This window comes from Bombus huntii, chromosome 8 (assembly GCF_024542735.1).
Source record: "Bombus huntii isolate Logan2020A chromosome 8, iyBomHunt1.1, whole genome shotgun sequence".
NCBI lineage: Eukaryota > Metazoa > Arthropoda > Insecta > Hymenoptera > Apidae > Bombus > Bombus huntii.
The window spans coordinates 2,647,882-2,671,099 of NC_066245.1; the positions used below are offsets into that span (position 1 = coordinate 2,647,882).

The 23,218-nt window shown below is 41.9% G+C and overlaps 2 protein-coding genes and 1 long non-coding RNA gene across 39 annotated transcripts in view; 1 reads left to right on the forward strand and 2 right to left on the reverse strand.

Annotated features, from left to right (window-relative positions):
• Positions 1–4,887, reverse strand: part of LOC126868784 (twitchin) — a 77,892-nt gene extending 73,005 nt beyond the window's left edge. For all 37 annotated transcript variants that reach the window (XM_050624632.1, XM_050624631.1, XM_050624619.1 and 34 more), the window contains exon 1: positions 4,417–4,887. The gene's annotated coding sequence lies outside the window, so the exon portion shown is untranslated. The remainder of the gene's footprint in view (positions 1–4,416) is intronic.
• A 5,829-nt stretch (positions 4,888–10,716) lies between these two features.
• Positions 10,717–13,723, forward strand: LOC126868665 (uncharacterized). Its single transcript, XR_007690681.1, has 2 exons — positions 10,717–12,209; positions 12,273–13,723. It is a non-coding gene; the product is annotated as an uncharacterized LOC126868665 (long non-coding RNA).
• Positions 13,041–22,669, reverse strand: LOC126868664 (Na(+)/H(+) exchange regulatory cofactor NHE-RF1). The gene is made up of 2 exons (XM_050624395.1): positions 21,631–22,669; positions 13,041–15,826 (listed from the first exon to the last, which is right to left on the reverse strand). The coding sequence occupies exons 1-2, from the start codon at positions 22,054–22,056 to the stop codon at positions 15,482–15,484; spliced, it is 771 nt and encodes a 256-aa protein (XP_050480352.1). The 5' UTR covers positions 22,057–22,669; the 3' UTR covers positions 13,041–15,481.
• Between the last annotated feature and the right edge of the window lie 549 nt (positions 22,670–23,218).

Here is a 23,218-nt window from a genome sequence, read left to right on the forward strand (position 1 = left end):
AGCAAAGATTAGAGCGACCATTAAGTCGAGCGATAGATTAACTTGGACGGCTCGAGATACAAGAACAGCTTTTGATCTCACAGTCACGGGTAATGCGAGCCAAATTATTATATTTCGCGCGTTACATCCAAATTCAAGAAAAGATATATCGCTACTGAGGAATTCAAAATAGATTTTATGTAATTCGAAAAATGTCGTACCACCGCCGATATCGTCCGTCGTTTGTGACTTCCGTTTGAAATTTACGCGTTTCTTCCAACTTGTACATTCTCGGACATTTTCGTGCCCTACTTTGCAGATTTTCAGGCTTTCGGAAATATTCAAAGCGTAGCATAAGTGCCGGCGGTGGAATTCCGGCGAACGATAAAACCGGACACCAATGGGAAACAACGTTCGAAGCAATCGGTATTTTAGTGGAATCCGCGACTCCAAACGCGGGTTTTCAGGATTTTCCAACACGTCCAAGGCCGAACAATGACGCAACACCTCTATTATTAATGCGACTCTTGGCTCGAAAATAGGCGAACCAGTTATCTCGGTAATCGGTTATTATGTTTGGCATCTAATAGCGAAAATGCACGCGTTTGATTTACGACGCGTCTGGCGAATCAAAAAATCTTATCTAAACGCCTTCCGAAAAATCTCCATCTCGTGCCATAGAAAATTTCCTCTGCGACGACGATAGCGAAAAAAGAATTTACTTCGTATTTAATCGACGCGGATGTAACGTTCCGACGTAGCGAATATAACTCCAAAGTACAAAGTAATTTCGTCACGATACGAAGCGTTTACGGTGGCTGCGACAAGTATTGGCACGTCGTTGTATTTATCGTAGCTTCTCGTTAATTAGGTGCGAATAGACGAAACCTCGTGAGGTTTGGTACGCGGAGAAGGCTTCGTTTCCAGGACAAAGATACGCGTCAATACTTTGTTTCTTAACACCGTTGTAAGTAGAAGAGATGAGACGCGACAAGTAGCGTAAAAATCCGAGGAAAGAAATGCAAATCGGAACGAATGCACCAAATGTTACAACGTCACGGTAAGACTTGGCAACGAGCCTCGAGACATTCCTGAGATTGCTCGGCTTCGTAACGCTCGTTCTCATTCTGCTCCTTTCCTCCGCTTCGTTTTCATCTTCGCTAACACCGTACTACCGTTTGGCCGTTTAATTCGATGAAACGTAACTTGGCACGTTAGTTTCTTCAAGATCATCTTGGATTAAAATCAAATTGAATCGAAAGAGTGGAAGATACGAGCAGGTATCTCTACCTGTAACGTTCTGTTTGCACGCGGTACTCGAGAAAGAAGGGAAAAGGAGAGGAGAGATAAAAACGGGGAGGAGAAATAAAAAAAAAAACAAGCGGTTGAAAAAGATTTGCCCAGCGTTCGATTGATAAAGAAAGACGATCTGGGTTAACGGCCCCGATTTTCCTTCTACGAAATTGAGATCCGAGCCCGACCTTTCCAAACGGCAAGTTCCTTGCTCTTTGTTCGAGATACACTTTTGACAGGAGAGTTCTACGCGTGCCAAGTGAAGAAGGGAATGACCGAAGATCGAAAGGGACGTTCGAACACGGACGTCGTGCGTACAGCGATTTCTAAGGTTTTCTCAGCAACTCGGACGAAACTGCTCGTTTCGAATATTCCACGAGTCTGTGCATAGAAAACTGTCCGTATTTTTCGACCGAACGGTTCGTGATAATCGATCAACCAAGTTAACGATCGCGCGTCGATTCGACAGGACGTTTGGCAGTCGCTTAGATCGAAGGTCGTGGTTGGCCGTTTCAAAAATAGGTACACGGATTTTTATGAATGGAAGAGAACGAACGAACCTTGATCGGTATTCGACGTTATTTTCGAGACAATCGCGTTCGATCGACGCGTAAAGATGTTGGGCAAACTCTTTTACGAGACAAGCTGCGAGATTTTGGTTACGGAGGAGCGCGACGATCGATGGACGAACAGGTGTTTAGCGAGTAACGCGATGTCTCAATAGTTTCGTTCGCTGAGACTTGGCATAATTTTATTGTCTCCTCGCGATGTAATATATTCGATGACAGACTGGCCTAATAACAAGTGGCACAATGTAGAGCCGGTTATAAAAAGCATGGAATGAATGAAACATCGTTTAGCAATGGCGAGACAGAAATATCGAACGATGTCGCGGCGTTAGCCGAGAGGAAAAATTAGCCGATGTAATTTTTCTTTCTAATGTCTGCGGTGTTAACGGTGCTACGCGCCACAGAAAAATATCTCCATTCGCTGTAATCTTCGTCCAAAATTTCACCAACGCCATTCGTCGCGTTATTCCAAGGAAAAAAATATCCCTTTCGCGTAATTTTCGTTTGCGTTTCCAAATACCAGAGGCAAGGTGTCGTACAAGTGGGAAAAAAGCGTTAAATTTATATTCGTAGAAATATCTGACACGGTATATCCTTAAAAAAAAACTCTATCGTAGTTTCAGTTTGTTTTTGAACTATGCTTAAAATATATGCTTAAAATATTATTAGATTCCGATCGATATCTAAAATGAAGAGGATCGGAAAGCGAGGGAGTAGGAAAATTTATCACGAGGAAATGATTCACGTTTCGAATTACAAGCACGGAAAGAGTATTAGATCATCGTGGGGCTAATACCACGGTAAGCTCGGCAAGTGCACTAAATTCGACCTAGAAGTTAAAATTATTGGTCGAGGCATGCGTTTCGTCGCTCTCTTCTTCCGTCTACGCTACTATTTTCCCTGCATCGCTCTTGTCGCAACGTCTATTTCCGTGGACTGAGTCAAATCTATAGCAAGAGAAATCGTACATCGTGGAAATGTTGCTGGTCGCGAAATTCTTTTCTCGCTCTCGCGTACGTAGAAACACGAGGCACGAAGATTTAGGAGGATACAGAGAGTATTTATAGCGCTAATCTTATGGAACGAGCATGTCGGAAGGCGCTACGGTATAATTTTTAAGTTGCCCGTGAAAGATACGACGAGACCGAAAGAGTAAACGATATATCGATATTCGACTATGACCAGCGAAGACCAAAACAATGAATTAGTCATCCGTGCTAATTTCAACCAGGCCTGACCATCAACAGGTGTAATTTTCAGGTTGGCTGACCATGAAGTTTATAAATATCGTGGAATTATGAAGCGCGTCGAGCATACGCGATCGACCATGAATTTTTGACAAATCGACAAACGTCCCCATTCGTATTTCCAACATACTTTTAAACCGATCTCTTCTTCACATTCTTCGGTTACTTTACCAGATTTTCTCATCGATCGCGTACTTTGTGTGTTTATATTCGCGCATATACATACATACATATTATATTACTTGTATGTTTATATTCGCGTGTGTGCAAATATTCTACTTGTTCTTTTTATCATTCGTCTATTGGTTTTCGCTATTATCGTCGATGGTACTAACGTTGTTCCACCGAGATAAAAAAGAGAAGATTTTGAAAGAGGAAGGAAAGAGACGAGAGAAAGCCAAAGTGGCGGATAGATTGCGAACGACGATTAAACGAATTTGGAAAAGGTGCGAGAGAGGAAAAGCCGACAAAGTGAGAAAAATATAGTTGGATAGATGGTTGGAACGTCGAACGAGACGACGAACCGTTCCTGCTCGCGTTACGCCCTTCTAAAAATAAGTAGACTTCGAGCCTAGATACCTAGATAGTAGTCTACGAATAGTTTTCGGTGGTCGGACGCGAACAGACTCGTGGCAATTAGTCACCAAGCCGCTAGACCACCGTTTCGACCACGAACCATCGAAATCTCTTTCGATGCATCGTTATTCGCAACGGTCCGTTTCTGGGCCCACGGCGCCTCGTCCTCTTCTTCTCGGAGCGACACGCGTGTCAAGGTCGTCGTACCGATCGTCATCGATTCCAAGATTGTATCTCTCGCGAGCGGAATTTTCCGCCGTTCGAATCTATCGCCGTTTAAGATCGTCGTATAATCGATACCACTCGCGCATTACGTTTCTCGGATTTCCACGGAAATCTTCGAATCTCGGTTACGGTTGCAACAATCGAGCAAGATTGCACGTAACGCGCACAAGAATCGAAGAAACGTCCAGCTGAAAGAATAGCTTACGCACCGGCGTCCTGATCCAACGATCTCCAAGGGAATACGAACGAGTACAGCACTTGGTGGTGCGGTCGCCAACGAAACGTAACACTTTGAAGCACTGAAGCACCAAAAGCACCCACGATTCACCATAGACGAAGGTGGAACAGGCTATACGTTGGAAGGAAATTAGGGAAGACGACAAATGAAGAACGAAAAGGGGATGTTTAACGCGATGGCGAAGGAGGAAAGGGCGCACTGTGTACTTCGTCCATTTTCGCACATTCGTATGCTCGCTCGTATACCCTCTCACGATCAAGGATCCAGTCTGTGAAACGGGAAAACTTACTTGAAGCGAGCGGTGAAATATCCAAATAGTTAGACGAGTAAATACGGTCCGTCGATGGCCGTGCCGGCGTTAGAAATCCTCGATTGCAGGCACCTTGGGGGGATTTAACGTGGATCTGTGGCTCGAGTGGGTCGAGCTCGCGGCTCGTCGATCGCGCACTTTGATTCTCGAAAGTCGAAGTGAAATTACGCGTACGAACGTAGAAAAAAGAGAGAGAGAGAGAGAGAGAGAGAGAGAAAGAAACGAGTGGGGAAAAAAAGAGAGAAATTTCTTTGATATTCGATCGTCTTTGTCGTGGTCGTCGTCACTGTGTGGTCGTCGCTCCGTTTATAACGTATCCTGTTCGTTTGGCCCTGTCTCTTGTCTCTTCTTTGATACGGAGCGTCTGTCTTGGCCGTCCCAGTCACCGGGGCCCCGCGCGCCAACTAACCACACGAAATATCGCCGTGACACCTCGACGTCGGGTCCAGCGTCTCTGCGTCGGCGCAACTTCCACGATAACCGTTCCTGCCCGATCTCCCCACCCTAAGAACGCCTACGCCGTCGAATTTCGAGGCTCGCTCCTGACACTGAGGCCAGCCGAGTCCTGCGCGATCGCCGACTACCTGACACGCAGGATCCACATCACCCACAAGGTACACACCCCTTTCGCCAACCTCCGCCCACTTACCTCTACCAACATCCAGCCGTCCCTCTACCATATCCATGCTTTTCACCATCCACCCTTTTTTCTTGGCACTTACCCTGCTATTGAACTTGAAACCTTGTAATTAGTGGGGGATCGAGGTATTCGCAACCAATGAAGTTGACACTACCGTGCGAAAATAACAGCGGACGCGCTCTTCGTTTTACCTTCGCGTTTTACGACCGTTTGCTCTTCTTGCGATCGCTCGAACGAACCAACGTTAAGTTTCGAATCGGTCGACGAGGGTTGTTCGAATGCGAACCAATCCACGAATCTACGAACGAAAGCGATTTTACGAATACTGGAAGCTCGAAAGATTGGCGGTTCAACGGTTTGAAGCAGCTTCGGTTGGAAAGGGAAATGGTCCGAACGAGGCTCGACTCTTCCTTCTCAGGTTTCTTTGTTTCACCGCGGAAAAACGCGGCACGCGTATACGGAGGATACGAGTGGGATAAAAAAAGAAGATAAATGACCTTATAGCAGGTTAATTGCTGCTGCAACCAAATTAGCCGGATGACGGAACGTCGGAGAAATCAGCGTGCAAGAATTTTACGTCGACGTCCTCGAGTCGAAATTAGACTACGTGTAGCGGTTTAACGATTATTCTTACCCTTAAATATAATCAAAGAATGTATCTCATCGGGACCGATGAATCAAGAAGAGCATATTTAACAGTACGTTCGTTTATAGACAGCACCAAATTAAGCATCTACGTTTCAACGATTCAAAGTCGATAGATATCGAAGGCGCGATGCCCGATACCGTTGATCGATGCTGAAAAACTTTGACCATAAAATCGTATTCCCGGACAAAGGTGGAAAGATATCAGCGTTGGTAGGAAATAGAACATCGTACGAAGAAGGAGAAGTGGGTCTTGGCCACAGTCCTCGACGAAAATAAGTTTTCCGGCCGCATCCGTACTTTCGACCACTAATCGACCTTTTCTTTTATTTTTTATTTCGCGAACGTCCTCATCGTCGATATAATTTCACGGATAACAGCGTTTGATTCACAAGCCGGTAAATCCGCGAGCGCGCTTTACTCCGCGGTGTATTCCAACTTCTATGAGACATTTTTGGCCAGCTTTCAAAATTTCGATCGAGTACACAGCGATCGATACACGATATCTGCTCGAATTTCCTCCGATTCTCGTCTGACTAATACAGTTTATATTTCCACGCGCTCTCTTCTCGCCGAGCTACCTCGCCAGCCACTTCTGCTAACGCTCGCCATACACTTTTTTCTCTTACGTCGATTTTTATCTTTCGCGTATTAACCATTCTCGATGGAAAGCTAATTAACGTTAACATAGAGAAAAGCTTCCATCGAAAGGTACGCGAGGAAACTCGTGGATCCTCGAAGGGAACGACGTTTCCCTAGAAACGAGACTTTGCCACTGGCAGAGTGAAACGACCCGATGGTCGACAGAGGATCGACGAAGAGCTGGCGAGATAGTGGAAATGAGAACACGCGTAATGGAAACGAAAGATTTTTTATTCGCACGGAGAAACGTTACAATACGTTCTCGCGTGTGGTTAACAAACAAGATATCGCAAGAGAGATAAAGAGGAAGAGCTCGAAGGAGAAATCTCGCACGCGGTGTCGAGATACGAGTCTCTCTCGGTTCTGGCAAGCCAAGCACTTTTCTAAATATACACGATCACCCCTCACCGCCCAATCTATCTTTGCGTATTAGAATCTATACCTAACGACCTGAACACTCGCGCTTCCATCGTTTCACGTCGCGGATATCCACCAACTTGTTCGAGAACTGGTCGATCTACCTCGAGATTATGACAGCCCAACCGTTACGATTAGCCAACGTTTTCCTTCGTTCGCAGCCGTAAATCGATTACGACCGTGCGTACTATGCAAATTAAACAAATAAAATGTCTGTTAAATGCGTGTACTCGTAAATACTCTGCGATACATTATGTCACGAGAGTTGAATTACAGGAGTTTTATATCAGCTTGCTGCACAACGTCTATGCGCCAAAGCGAAATTAAGTAGAGTTGATTTACGACGAGCATCTGTTTGCGTTATGCCTTTGTCACAGAAATCGTTGGATTTATCGTTGAGAGAAGGACTCGTGCTTTTTATTCTTCTCGAAATTACTTCGTGTTTCCTATGCAAATTGTTCTGTCGGAAAGAGACGAAGATCTATTCTTTGGAAATGAATCGATCGAGAATCGAACGATATACCAGAGTCGTATAAACGAAACGATCTCGAGGAAATAAAATAGACACGTTAGAAAAATTAGTTAAACAAATTACGATAGAAGAATAACGTCTGTGCTTTGGAAAAAAGAAAAAGATAATTTACCAGAGCGCTGTAAGTAGCCGTAAACCTCAAAAAACTCGTAGGATTTTGGCGGAAGACGACAATTCATGGAATTCCTTTTTACGATTTCGAGGAGAGTTCCATAGTATTCGACGAGTGCTTCCCATTTCCTAAAATGGGAATAACATGGAAATATAGGAATCGGCGTATCGCGCTAGAGTTAACATCGGGAGAATCGTTTCACGTTTCGTGCAGGTTACAGCGAAAGCGACCGTGAAAATTCGACCCGGAATGATAGACGAGAGGTCGTCGATACGGCGGAATCGGATGTTTCTGGGTGATTTACGAGCAAGTATGAGAGCGGTTCTTTGCGGGAAAATAAGCAAATCGGCGGCGCTGCGTAAATTTTGCGTTTTCGCGGAAACGAAAACACCAGAGTGGAAGAAGAAAAATGCCAGAGAATGTTTCAACAGGATGAGCAAGAAGCCTCGCGTGGTTTATTCTACGCTAATAGTACTCGGCTTTCGAAACTGCATCGCGTACTTCTGCTAATTCCGATGAATCGACGCAGCCACGTATCGCGCGGAGAACGCGCGCCTGACGACGTACGTTTTTGCGCCTGTGACGTACCTTTCTCGCAAGTCTGGAGCGCCGTTACATCTTCGGACCTGCCCTTTGCGTTGCCTGGTTAAAAATACCCGGCAAATCATGCACAACCAGCTGCCTTAAATTCCCAATTGTGGAATACGTTACGTTATTTTCGCCACTCGAACCGAGTTGTGCGTTTCGTGGTTTTTAACATTACGCAAGATAGAACACCCGTGACGCTTCCGTTCTCTGTGGACGCGTCACACGGCATTCCAAGTTTTACATACAACCAAGAAAGAGACGCTTAACGTCATTCGTTCGGTAACGAACGAACGAACCATGCCGCTAAAATTTCTCGCGCGTTATGCTCGAAATATTTTTAGTATGCTTTACTTTTAGCCCGGAATACGAACAAGAGAAAAAGAAGAAAAACAAAGGTAATCCGCGACTCTTTCATTAGATTACTCAATTTCCACTCTGTGCTCTCGGAAGCGTTGTTTCTGTCGGATAGTACGTCGTCGTGTTTCTTTGACCCTTTGCGAACTCCAACGACGATAACGCGACGACCAAGAATTACCGATGAATGGATTCAAAATGAATTACTTCGTTACAAGATCTCCTTTTCCATACGTAGCAATAGTGGTATTTATCTCGAGCAAATACAGACTACGGTCTCTCGACCGACCTAAATACAATATCGCGAGCGATTCGCGCGCAGAACCACGTTTATTTCCCCTCGATGTTTTTACAGTGCCACCACGATGCGTTTGTTATCGTTGCACTGGTGAATGATGGAAATGGATGAAATGGTATAGGTACGTAGGTACTAGAACGTTACTCGTTATACGTGTGTACGTATATTTTGACGATAACGATGGTAAAAAGAGAAGCAGTTTTAGAAAGGGGAGACGCGACAAGAACCGGAGTAGCCACGTATCACTTATTTGTTCGTTTATCAGATTTTCTTGGGAGCGAGTGGACCCGAGTGGGCGAATGGCTCGAGTATATGGAACAGCGAATCTAAACTTAGTCGTTGGTCTGTTCTGGAAATAGATGTTATGAGTGCGAGGACAGGACAAGATACCGGCCCCTATTATGCGTACGGCTACGTATCGCGAACGATCCCCTTTCCATCCTTCTTACGCTCGCGAATTCCTTTTACAGCAGCAACACTTTCTTCTTTCAACGAGCTTACTTTCCAATCTGACCGATCGTGGTACTCTTACGTGGTAATTTAGCGAGCCACAGAGTCAGTAAATTGGCAAGTTTGCGCAATGTGTACGCGAATAGAGCGGTCAATGACGATAACTGGTGATTTAGAAAATTTCCTTGATTTTCATCGGATCATCGGCTTCACTGCGCCTCTTGGATTTGAGAATCTGCAAAAATTCACAGAATACGATATAATGTGAGAAAATATACAAAGTATATAGATATGTAATATGTAAGTTGCTACCAAAGTCCTACCTTGTATTAGGTTGTACGAAAAGTGTCTTTCTTTTATAGACACGTCTTTTACAACGACACATGTTTATACAAAAATGAAACCTAAGCTATCGAACGTTGTAATCTTTATCTCGATAAAACAAAATCGATCATACGTAATTCGATAAAATAATATAATGTGCATCCATTATTTCCTTATAAAAGGCTTTATAAACTTTTTGGACGACTTAATAATTATTTCATTCGTTACTAAACTTGCTATTGTTACGCAAACGTATTTATCAACAACATTAACAACATTAATTAACAACATTATAATATTTATTTAGTAATGGTAGCTGACAATTTTCACGCTATTTTTCTTATTAATTACACACTTTATACGCTATATTAATACGCTAAATTTCTGACATTGTTCGAACCACCTCGCACATACATGTATGTCGCACATACGAAATCGTCCTTTGCATATAACGTAATGATAATGTAAAATGGTAACTTGTAAAATTTTGATTGAATTACGCGAGACAGTCTTGATGGGACTTATCAATAATTTCCAATACGAACAAGGAAATCTCGTTAACATTGTTTGGATTTTAATCTATACATTTGTAAGAAACACGTGCGTGCGTGTGTGTGTGTGTGTGTTATAGTATTGAACATTCGTTTCATTCCGATTCATAATAATTAAGCACATGGCGCCCAAGTTTATGACACACGGATCCACTTAGTGTTTACAAATTTTCACGGTATAGCTACGTAGATAGATAGCTAGAGTACAAAAGTGTCGACAAAATGCTCGTCGTATGTATCGGAACGTCTATTTATCGAGCTGATATCTATTTTGGGAAAAATTGCATCTTCGAATAACGCGGTGAAAAGCGATGATATAATTAACAACGGACCGGTAATCGCAGAGAACATTTCGAAACGTCTTGACTAGACAGCGAACGTTTATACGTACGTTTAAGGAAAATTTGCAAATCCAACAGTATGCGGAATGTACATAGTCGTGGTGCAAAAATATACAAATAATAATCGTAGAACAAAGAAATCTCTGTTTAGATACGGTTTCTTCAGCTGTGTTCATAAAAATTTGAGTCTACGTAAATAGTCTGCAGCCTGAAATCGACTGTCGGATATCTCGAATTACGATTTTCACTATGGGAAAAACTCGCGAAATATTTCGCGGAGAAAATTGCCAAACAGTTCTCGTTGACGTAGAAAGACGTAATCGCGTAAATTATTTACAGAGCAAAACGAAAAAAAAAAAAAAAAGATGAGATACGAAGAAGAATGCTGAAATGTCGAGGAGGTGAGAAATCATGATGGAGCGAATTTGAAATTTTTATCGATCCCGTCATTTGTTTCAGCTGCAAGCCTTCAGTCGGCTTCGATAAATAAACTCTTTCTCTTTCAACCTGGAATCAGCCGAAATCGAGTTCCCGAAATTCATCCTTACGTACATATGTAAAAATGATAAACCCGGGGACCAAAACTCTACGATTCTGCATTTCTTGCCCCTCTATTCTTAGACTACTAAACTCCCACGCGGTTATTTAATATCCCAGACACGTACTATTTACCGATGCTTTACACAATTTGACAATTCTATCGTATAACAGGTTCGCAAGACAATGCATACTTAAAATTGTTTTCGAATATAATTTAGTCTGATATATTTATCAACTTTCGGTTACTTCCGCGTTATTAAAACTTATCTTTCATCGACTGAATTTAATTTCTTCTAAATAGCTCTTAACTTTAATATCGTACTAGTTAATTGTTTCATTTCGATTTCCTACTATTTAGCATGGAAATTAAGGTGTATCGGTAGGCAACGATAATAAAAATAATTATAACCATATTATTTGAGGTTACCTCGTATAATATTTGTTGCCCCGAGCTTTCTTATTATCGGATGCCACTTAAATATCGAACGATTCGCATCAATGATTCGACTTATTGGTAAGGTACAGTAAGATGAAGAAGCCGTCTCGATATCGGGAGTGGACGAGACGATCGGCACGATTCCAAAAAGCAGGCAATCCCCGATAATCTCGAAATAACGAAAACCTCATCCCTTCTCTCGCGCAGCATCGCGACGATATGTCGCGGTTCTTCTTTCCGTCTTCGTCGCGCCAATGCCGCTCCTGTAGCTCCCTCTCCTTTTCACCCATGGATGCACGAACACCGGTATTTTTGGTCGTGGCGCGACGAAGAAAATGCGATTTCTGTGTGCATACGAATGACCGAGATCGCGAGCCCATACGTCGAAAAGAGAAAGACTATAGACAAGTGGGATCGAAAGGTGCGAGTGTATACACGTGGATTTGAGAAAGAAAAGAAAAGAGAAACGATGGATGAAGAAGGAGAAGAAGAGAGAGAGAGAGAGAGATAGTAGAGAGACAAGGAGAGCAAACATCATCGTGAAAACGGTTAGCGCCGTCGGCGTAACCTGAGAGCTTTTCGGACCCTGCAACCATATATGTCCGCCTCGCGCACTCTCTCTCACTCGCGCCACGCTCAATCCCGTCGTGCTCTCTCGCTTCCACTTACCACTCAAAGAATCTGCCTTTGCACCCTTCTTCCGCTACTTTTTCATCGTACCACCGATTCAACACGGTGCTGTTAATTTGCCAGTAATTTACTTCCTCTGTTTTTCACGAGCCAACATCTTCAACCACTTTTTCTTTTACTTGACTGACAGTGTTAACTATCGCTGCACGACTGCATCCTTCCGAAAATATGTATGCGGCCTTCTCTGCTCCACAACATCGACCATTCATCTCGTACGCATAATGTAAGTTTCACAATGACTTCTTAAAAACACCAAGTACTGAAAAAATGTGCAGGTCAAAATGCAAGTCAAAAAGTATAGAGATATAGGACAAATTACATATTGGGTCTACAGATGTCATATAAACACATAGACATTTAGCTTTTTATTCACAAACGACGAATTTTTCTACCATAGAAGTAACCAGAAACTTATCGCATAGTCACAATTATTAAAATAGGTGCATTGATCGATCAGAAGAACGATAGATGGAGGAAAGTATCGATTCTTTGGTAAGTCGTAATGTCGATCGAAAAATTTTATAAATAATGCCATAAACGAAATTTAGTATAGATCTGATATGCAATGTATTTTTATATCACAGAATTTGAAGTTTCTAGAGCTAGAACCACATCTGCAGTTAGAATCTTCTTACTACATATTTTCGTGTCACTTCCGACATTACCGACTCGGGACGGAATACGATTATAGTGTCATCGGTGCTAGGAATTAAAATCAAATTTCCGGCAAGTACTTATTTCGAAAATAAAGAATAACATCAACAATAATTTTACTAGATTTTTTCAAAGATACACTACACAACGATGGCAGCGTTACAGCTCAAAAGGATCGAGAAACTGATCAAAGTGTTCTGAGACGTAAATTAAGTGTAACAAAAGTTATGGGTTAACATGTATCTTTAACTGTTAACCTGTAACACTCGAACGTAGAAGCTTCGACTTGCTTTTCCTTCGATCTTCTTTTTCGATATGTTGACATATACGAGTTACTTTGAAGACATAACGTACCGACGATGGAAGGTTGTAAGAAATAAAGCGAGTCATATACGTACAATATTATTTATACAGAGATGTACGTAAATGAACATAATTTGATGAATAACGTACAACTAAGTCTTGTCGTCAAACATAATGCTTACAGTTACGCTTAAAAAATACATTGGACTTGTGCAATAGTTGTAACAACGTGTGTATTTTACCCTTATTCAGAGCATTTATATACATTTCAAGGAATCGGTGCAATAGTTTGCGTGAAAACTAACATTTCAAAATGACAAGGGATAGAGTTTATCGTTTCAACTTTCCAGTATACTATAATTTCATTTTTAATACTAGCAGAAATATCGCAAACTGCCTCGAACGCGTGATACGTAAATACTATATCGACGGCCAGCGATATTAATTATGCGAAACAAGGCATGAAGACGATGGTTCATTCGTTCTTCCGATCGTTGCACCGACCTTGACGCACAAAGATCTAATATTTACAGAAATGAACATGCTTATGCATCGAACTTTGCAAATGTATTGCGATAAAACGAGAAATATGTAAGAATTTACATAGCGTATATTCAGTGCCAGAGCATAAACCGATAGATCACGGTAAGCGAATTAACCTTGAGCGACTCGATCTTCTTGATCGATAATGCGATCGATCGGTTTCTATAGTGCGCGGTGTTATCGATTCGTGCTCAAATCGACATTTTAATTCGTTTGACACCGATCATCGATAGTAGACGAAAAATATAACAGAAAATTCGAATTTCAATAGACGAAATTCACAAATAAATGAAATTCCACACAAAAACAAATTATTCTTAGAATTACATTTTCCTTTTCAAAGATTACAACCTTTTGTTTCTTCAACTGAACCGTTCTGTTACACATATGTATTTAAAATTTGCATCGTTGAAAATACCGCAAAAGAAGAATTCTTTTTTATACATATGTAAAATTTATTTCAAAATAAAAACAGCTTTAACGATATACGAATTATGAATAAAACAAAACAACTATCTTTGTCTGACTTTAAACAGATAAGAGTCCGCGCTGTAATTACAAAAGCGCTTGATCTTATCAAATCTATCGATCTCCAATAATAGATGTACAACACGAAATATTGTTATATCTAAGATATCGTACTTTAGTCGTAAAATAGCCATATAGGAATCCTGTTATCGATACTCGCATGACATCATTCGTAGAAAGTGTGACGTCTGATCAATTTATCGACCGATTTATTATCGGATATTAAATGCAATATATCGGCATCCATTATTTGACTCTGATGCGTCGATCGAATTAATTATCGAGTCTGAAATTTGTGCGACATAACGCTTCGAAAAATATGACGAAATCGGCAATAAATCGTTTCTTTTCCTTGTAACGCTTCATCAAACAAATAATAAAGTCGTGCGTTTCCGCGTGTTACCGATCGGTGTTTATCGTGACTACAGGAATGTATGTAGGTACATATCGTGCGAAAAACAAAAGAGCAATAAAAAATAGAACAAAACAACTAGCTTCTAGGTATTCGCGTAAGGTACGAAGCACGACGTAAAAGGATCACGACGGCGATAATTGAAAGTTACACAACAAGTTGTCGTAATATTTAGCAATGTCGAGTTAGAGAGTAGCCGAGTTTCCTGCGAATCCTGCGACTCTCTCAACTATATATAGTCGCATACGCTCGTTGAAACTTCCAACGAACGTGGAAATTTGCCCAAGTCTTCCCACTATTGTGTCGCCGCATTTTTGTACATCGTTACATTTCTTAAATTACATAATCCATTCGGGTGTTGGCATATTCCTCGTTGTGTCAAATATCGGTTTCTAGGATCGGAAAAGAAGCTTTCCTCTCTGCGTACTACTCGCAAGAAGTGGAAGACGCGGTTTACTTCGCAAGCTATACACGTTCCTTCGATTACAATAAGAAAACGAACGATACGTTAAATTTGATAAGGAATAATGAAAATTGCCGATGACGCGCGCGCGTTACGCGTCGTACGTCGCGCAACGTTCTACACTTTCTCCCGCGTCGTCGTGAACGTCCTTGGTGCGCGCAATTCTCGCTGTAGTTAGCGGGACAGCTGTATATCTAATGTAACAAGAAACTATTTTAGCGTTCGATCGATTCGCAATACGTTATTACGTTCAGACTTTTCAGCAATTTAGAAACGTTGTAATTCGTTCTTCGTCCTATCTGTAGCAAACCATCGGATTTTAATGGACTCGCAGGTACAAGCAAATACACACAAAGATACGTATATCCGCACGCGTGTATATGCCCGGTTAGAATTTCAAAAATGTCTATTGCCTCGAGCTATTTCTGTCTATACAGTAACTCAGAAAAATATCCGACAGTGTTTTGCGTTCATCCGGATCAGTCAGGACACAAGCATCCTGACTACTAATAGCGAGACAAGAAACAGCACCGCGCAGCATAGCCGACAAGACTATCGAACGAGACGGACAAGAGCAACGGTTATAATTTTTGTACGATGTCAAACTTGTCCTTGAAGCCGATCGATTCTTTCTTCGGATCGTATTTCTTGCGCGCAGCCAGCTGAGCTCTAAGTTCTTTGGCGCTCATCTTCAGGTTCAGGCCCTGTCGTGGCTCGTTACCGGTGACGCTGCCGTTTCCGGTATCGTGCACGTGCGCCATCGTCGTCTCGTTCCTGATGTTCCCGTTCCCGTTCTCTCGGCCAGACTCCTCACGTTCGCTCTCGTTCTCGTTCTCGCTCCTGTTCGAAGTTCTCGTTGCGCTTGCCGTCAGCGTGCTGCTCTCGCTGTGCGAAGTGTCGTTCGATCCACTTGACTTATGCGCGTTCTGAAAAAAGACATTTCCTTTTATAATTTCCTCGTCTATAAGCGTAATATATATTTTTGGACACACGCGCGCATTTCTACTTGCATATTAGCTACGCTATATGCACGAGGAGAGACAAAGACGTATAGACGAGTACAAGGCGGAACAAAGAAAAAGCGTGTAAATGGTAGGAGGAACTCTTGTCACGTATCAAGGCCGGTGGTCGGCGGCGCGCTACTTTTTTCCGAAATATGCGCTTCGAAGAGGTTGAAAATCGGTCGCTTCGAAGGAAATCAGCAACGCAAGCCTGGAGAATCTGTTTCTCTATTTACCAGTTTATCTGTTATTCCGAAACTTCTATGATTATTCGACTTTGGATGTTTACGCGAAATCATAATTTGATGAACGCGACCGAAGAAGCGACATCTAGGCTGACATTCCTGTCACCTGGAAAATATATTACAATGAGTAGTGAGCTTTGGATATTTTACACATTTCTGTATATCTCTGGTTAAATTTCCTATAAATGCATGCAAATTTACAACGCCATACGATTATTTGTAAATGAAACGAATTTACATTGTTTCTAATTATTTATCTTCTATAAATAGAGAAATTATCGTTGGAACGAAGAGTCGACACATTCTGCCGGTTAACGCTGCGACTAAATTTTTCACATTAAAGAAAATTTACGTTAACGGGGTGCGGTCGAGCGAAACGCTTCAATTTTCCGTTATACAACAGAAAGTGTTTCTCCTTAACGCCCGCCGATAGAAAGTAAGAGCGTGGACGCGGCAATTAATAGACGCGTTACATCGGTCGCAGCATTGTTCTCTTTTTCCTGGGTAATGAAGAGACACGCGCGATTCAGACAAGTTTCACACGGGTCAAAAACGATGGACAAATTCGTGGAAGGAACTCATAATGACCTTGGCTCCTGATGCAATATTCCGAACGGTACTTAAAGGAATTCCATCGGCAAAAGGCAAGCGTGATGGAAAACCGGTTCCCAACCACAGGCCGTTTAAATCTCTTCGAAATAATGTTAGTCGGTTTGTCCTGCTGCGGTTCGCTGTTATCGCCGCCGCAATTGAAAAAACTCGCTTCTATCGAAATTTCCTTCGATTACGATTCGAACGATCCTCGAATCTTCGTCCCAGAACTTTGCGAATTCTTACTACGCTCTGAATTGTGCTACTTGGCATTTGTTTATAGCAGCCAAGTTACTGGAACTCGTGCGACTTGGTTTAAGCTTCGTTCGAACAAAGTTGAGATTCTTTCAACTCGAGATTTCTCTAACTCGAAACGAACAGCACGGTCGTTAGATAATTTCCAATTTACTAACATCAATGCTTTAAATCGATTTGACCTTTCTTGAAATTTATATTTAGTATTAAATTATATGTCAGATTTATAATTATGATTAATATCGTGATTAACATTTATATACCAGCAGATATCCTCTTGAAATCAGGTTATTCAAATTCAAACAGTTTGGATTCACGTAACTTGGCTGATTTAAACGGGACTATAAGCCAAGTTCGTTAGGTCACTTGAATTCGCACGACTCGTACCTACCTTCAAGCAAGTCATTACATTTTCCAACCGCTTAATAAGTTCAAGCGACTTCGCTAATCCGAGGGCGATTTCAATAAAAACGAGCGTAGAAATACGAAAGAATATTTCGAGTGAAGTAAAAAAACAGGTGCACGTTGAACAAACGGTCTCAACTTGTTTGTCATCCCCGAGTGATTTGAATTCGGATAACCTAACTAATACGAACGAGGCTTTGGTAACGTCGAAGGACTGATCGTGATGATGCAACGAACGAAAACGTTCGATATAAACATGTGAGTCCAATAATGCTATGAATACCTAATACCAGCATAAATCAAGCTGAAGTAACTTTCCATAAAACATCGAGAATCTATGTCGTGGCATTGTTGCGTCGACACCGGCATCCCGCGATTCAATTAATTCCAGCAACCACGAGCTTATATCGTATGCAATCGACTAGAATCGCGACTAATCGTAACTACGATCTTTACAGCGAACGACTAATTTCTTACGTCGAGTATCCCGTTCGAAGTACAACGGAAGCGACGTCCTTGTTAAGAGGTGCGCGCGCGCGTTTCAAGAACGCACAAAAAAATATGCGATTATTATCGTAGGGCAAGAAAGGAAAAAAGGATACGTAGCCGGGATTGAATGACGCGTAGTCGCCGGACTGGAAATTATCGATTCGTCCTGTGTTGTTTAGTCGCGCGTATATTTAATTATTGCTGAGCAGAGAAACACTATGCGCGACCACTGTCCCGATTCCTTTCGGGAGGGGAATCCCCGTTATCTGTATATGCATTCGGCCTGGCTTTTTGGCACGCTTTCTTTGAAAATCGCTGCACACGGAAACCGAATAAGAGCAAATAACGGGCGTTCAAAGCTAGTCGTTGCTACGAAAGTATTTCACCGATTTGACCGTCGCGTCGTTATTCCGCTGCATTCTGCCACGTTCGTGAAAATCTTCGAAGATCAGACTCGCACGACAAACGGTTTTCCCTCTCATTCGTATACCGTGCATGCCACACGGTTTGCTCTATTGCGCAATTGAAAATGGTGACAGGAAGTTTGACCAGCAGTCTGCACGGAGGCAATTAATTATTTACTATACGTATGATCAGGCTTGTGACAACGCAACCTTTTAGCTCGTAAATTACGATGGACGATCGATTAAATTGATCGTGGGTCGCGTAAAAGTGTAAAATTAGCATTCGTGGAAACACGTTAATCGATTTGAGTCCCGATATCCTTTTTTTTCCCCCCGATGCGCATACACCGTATCTCATAACTATGAAAATGGCCTAAGAGTTTCAACTATTGCGCGCCGTATCACGCAATTACGGAATTTAATGGCTTTAAAATTTGCAATTCTTAGAGAAATATGAGAAAGAAACGCGTACTATGCGTGTAATATGCGAAAGTATATAAAATATCGAAAGTATCGTTGCAATTAGTCCGTAAATGCAAACAGATATTTTTACAGATACATCTAGACAGACGAAACGTATTTAGAGATTCGTTTCACCTACTAAATATCACAAAGAGTATTATATTTTGGATTTGTTTGTTTTACATATTGGAATTCCTTATAAATGCATAAACAAGTGCAATCCGATTATAATATTTGACAGGTAAGAACAATTCTCTGTGCATAGTTTCAGTTTACCAACTATATTCGTGAAAACGTGAATTTAGACAAAAGTCCGACTTTATCGACAGGTTCGATTATCTCGCGTACTTCCAACTTGGTCGTGCCGTCTCTCGTATCTGGTACTCGTAGAAGAACATTTTATGGTGGTTTTATAGCGTACGAGACAGCATGTGCAACACGATCGCGGATACGCGTGCGTCTTCGATTACGTAGCTCGCTAGAACGCGAAATTTACGTAATTTTATGCCGCAAAAATGACCGGATATCCGGTGAGTCCTATCGACGGAGGACGAATCTTCCGATCGCGAGATAGTTGCCGTGATCGGATTCGTGGCGCGAGCGTATCGCGGTAAGACGATCGAACGCGCGGATCCCATGAAGACGAATTAAGGCCAGTGACGTGCCATTTTGTAAAGGAGCAACTTCCGTCGATTAGCACCGTAATTGTTACATCCGAGAATGCTGACGGTGATATCGTTCAACGATAGCACCCCATTTCTACTCGATAACCGAGCAAACACGGTTGAAACATTCGTCCGATAAAATCCAATCGGGCGTCTTGGAATTTCTTCGCGAGAACCTATCGTATAATATAACGAGCAAGAAACGAATCTCGTGATACGCTTTCCTACGTGTCTTATCGCTCGGGAACAAAACGAATGAGTCATTCGGTGCTCGTGAACGCTCACCTTCTAGCAGCAGTGAATCAACCGACGGAAACAAGGAAACTAAAACCGAAACAGGAAAATTGGTTTTTCTAATAATTCCGCGTCTCGAGAGAAGGAGCTGAAATCGTTAGGAAGGAAACGAGATGGAACATGACTCAGAGACCTTGAGAAAAAATCCCCGAGTATTTGATTTTGCTTCGTACCAAGCTGAAATTCGCGGACGTGACGCGATGAAATAAATAACGTACAAACGAAACGTTCCATCGCGTGTTAAATTTCAATCCGCTCGTTTACCACTAGGTGTGGCAAAAGTGGATCAACGGATAGATAATTGCGATTCGCTTGATTCGTTCTTTTCCATGATCGAATAGTTTATGTTTTGCGTTTTAATTATGTTTCTACATATATTATCAATATGCGATCTAATTTTTCTTAACGTTGGAAGAAAATTTCTGGCGAAAAATTTCAAGAAAATATCGCACGTGTCGATAATTTCTCTTCGTACTTAAGAAATTTGTGAACGATAAATATACGACTGGTGTAATAATACGCGCATGTCGAAAATGACTAAAACAACGGAGCGATGTTAAAAATTAGAGAATAAGTTTTATCGAGTGAGAACAGTACACTGGTTGCACGTAGGAGGCATCCCGCGAGGAAGATGAGTTCGTATTCATTGAGGCTGCGATAATGGTATCAAAATCTAACGTGTTATCGTTCGACGGCGCTTTACTGGAAAGAAACTAGCGAAAACACGAGATACTGTATCATAGTAGCCTTTTTTAATGTAAAACATTCACCGTATCGAAACAATACGAACAAGTTCATAAACACTTGCGAGCATGTTCATACATATGTATCTGATGCGCCAATTGTACTATATTATATCGTAACATCTGTTCGCCAAACGTTATATTTTTAGCGTAGACAATCTTTTCACGACGTTGGACAAAGTCGATTTTCGAGCGAGTTATCAAACAGAAACGATGACTCGATAAACGTATCGACGAATGCTAGTTCCGTATTGACGATATTACCTACACGCGTTACACAAATAATCTCGTGCAATTCGTCGGTATTAATTTTCCGAGTATGGAACAAAAAATCGAAATTCCCCGTTTCTACTTATTTGTTCATGCGTTCGCGTATTATACGGCGAGACGACGAGGCAGCGTTCCACGTATGGCGTGCTAACTTTTTCTCTCGCTTCTACTGGCCAACTGTGGTAAACACAGATGTTCAAGACCGCAACCTGGTGAAACACTTATCTCTAAATATGTAATAAAAGAAGACTGTTATTTTACTGCCTTGAAAAAACAATGATCCTAGTGCATGTCGCTAAGATGTTGATAAGACGAATCACGATCCAGATATTATGCCAAGATTATTTGTAAAATCAAAATCTATCTTCCTACCAAATTGGATGTTCGCAAAGTGAGAAGCGGGCAACACATCACGCGAAACACGGTTTATTATTTTGGCCAAATCGACACGTTCCTGTGACTCACGTTTAAAGATATTATTGTAGAAAAAACAGTACGCTAATTCTTAACTAAATTGTACCATTACATACTAATCGGCGTTTAATAAAAAAAAAAAAAAAAAAAAAAACTCGTACGTTTTCAAATTGTCGAAGAGCGTTTTAAAACTCCTTAAATTACAAGTTTTATCGCGACTTTTACGACGTTGATAACAACAGATAATTTTTTAAAACGTTCTTGAGAAAAATTCGCAAAGATGCATAGAAAACGATCGCCTACCTCTCGAAGGTGTGATTCTACGTGAGGGGTCACGACAAATAGTCGAACGACCGATACACGTACCGAAGCAACAGGTGGATCGACCGACTCGCTCGACTCAGTGAAGATTTCGCTGCGTCGGGCAACAGGTAACTTCCAGAAGGTAATTGGGATTTGGAGAACTGTGTTCGCGAACTAAACTGTACGCACCTCATCCGTGGAGACATTGCTGCCGTTGAGCTCTTCTTGTTCGATACTATTCGGGTTCTTCTCTGGGGTCTTGTTCACCTTGACGTTCGCCATGGTGCCCTTGATAACGATGTTGTTGGCCCTGAAATATTCGTCGGCCTCTTGGTCGACCACCAGAAGTTTCGTCTCATTGGGGAAGGCCTTTATGCGTTCAACAACCTGCTTGTGGGTCTCGTTCGCGATGTTGATCTCGTTAACTTCGATGATTCGATCACCTTGTCGCAAACCAGCAGCCTGACTAGGAGAACCATCGTCCACCTTACCGATAAATTGACCGTTCTTGCCTTTTTCCGCGTGTAGATTGAACCCATAGCCGTCAAAATCATCCCACTTGATGATATGGCAAAGTCGTGCACACGGAATCTTATCACCCTTGAAGGAAGACATGCTTCACCCTCGTAGCGCACTAAACGAAACAAAAAGCGACCGAAACGAGGGGAATCGAAGCCGACTAACAACTAGGCGAGGAAAGAAGACGAGGAAAAGTAACGCGTTACACGGATCGCTACGAGAAAGTTTGCACGCCGTGTCGAACCGCAATCGGTAACAAAATTTTCTGTGCAAGATCGACGATCGAGGCGCGGTCTCACGGCTCGTCCGTACCTCATACGGCGGCTGGTTGACTAGGTGATTGGATAGCTGGCAGGCTCGGCTTCGCCGATTTTCGTCTTCACCTGCCACGAGGCGATTATTCGAACCGACTGGCGGTATGCACTGTCGTGAATCCAAGTGAATCGGTGATCACTAGCGTGGGGGATTCGAAACTTAAAGGTTGGTTTACGCACACGCCAGGTCACGTGACCAGTAGCCGCGAACGAATTGACAGCTGGAACTTGGAAATATCAAGAATTTAAGAGCAATCGATCAAAAACGACGCAGTAATCGACATAACCAAGAAGCAATCCGTGCGAGACGCTGTCGCTGACTTCGGCTAAAAACTAAGGTAAGTAAGCGAGGAGGAGAGAGAAAGATCGAAAATCTTAGGAGAAGGGGAACTAGGAGAACGAAGGTGAACGCAACTAACTGATTGGACTAACGTAGTGGGGCGGCTCGGTGATATTGTTGCTTGCGTGACAACTAATATAGCACCATCTATCGGTAGATTAACAAAATCCAGATGAATCAACGGGCAAAATGGGAAACATCAAAATTTATCGAATTTTATCTTATTATAACGAATACATATTGTTTCTTCGATTATATTGCTTCAATGAACACGTTTCCTTATAGAAATGTCACATTATCAACCAGAGTTATTCGTTATAATTGCCACTTTATGAAAAAAGATACTGAACACCTGTTGCAAGTACATGTTTGACGAATTAAGAGTCGTATTAAGACATAAAATAAATCACAAAATAGAATTATCTTTCCACGATAAAATGTAGGTAAAAATATCGTCAATATGATAAAAAAATAACAAACAAAGAAATTACTAACGATTAAGAAAGAAAGAATTATGTATTACAACTTTTGATATTCGTAGAAGAACCTTTTTATGTCGTAGTTTGTATCCGATATAACTGTTAGATGACTTTTATTACCCATC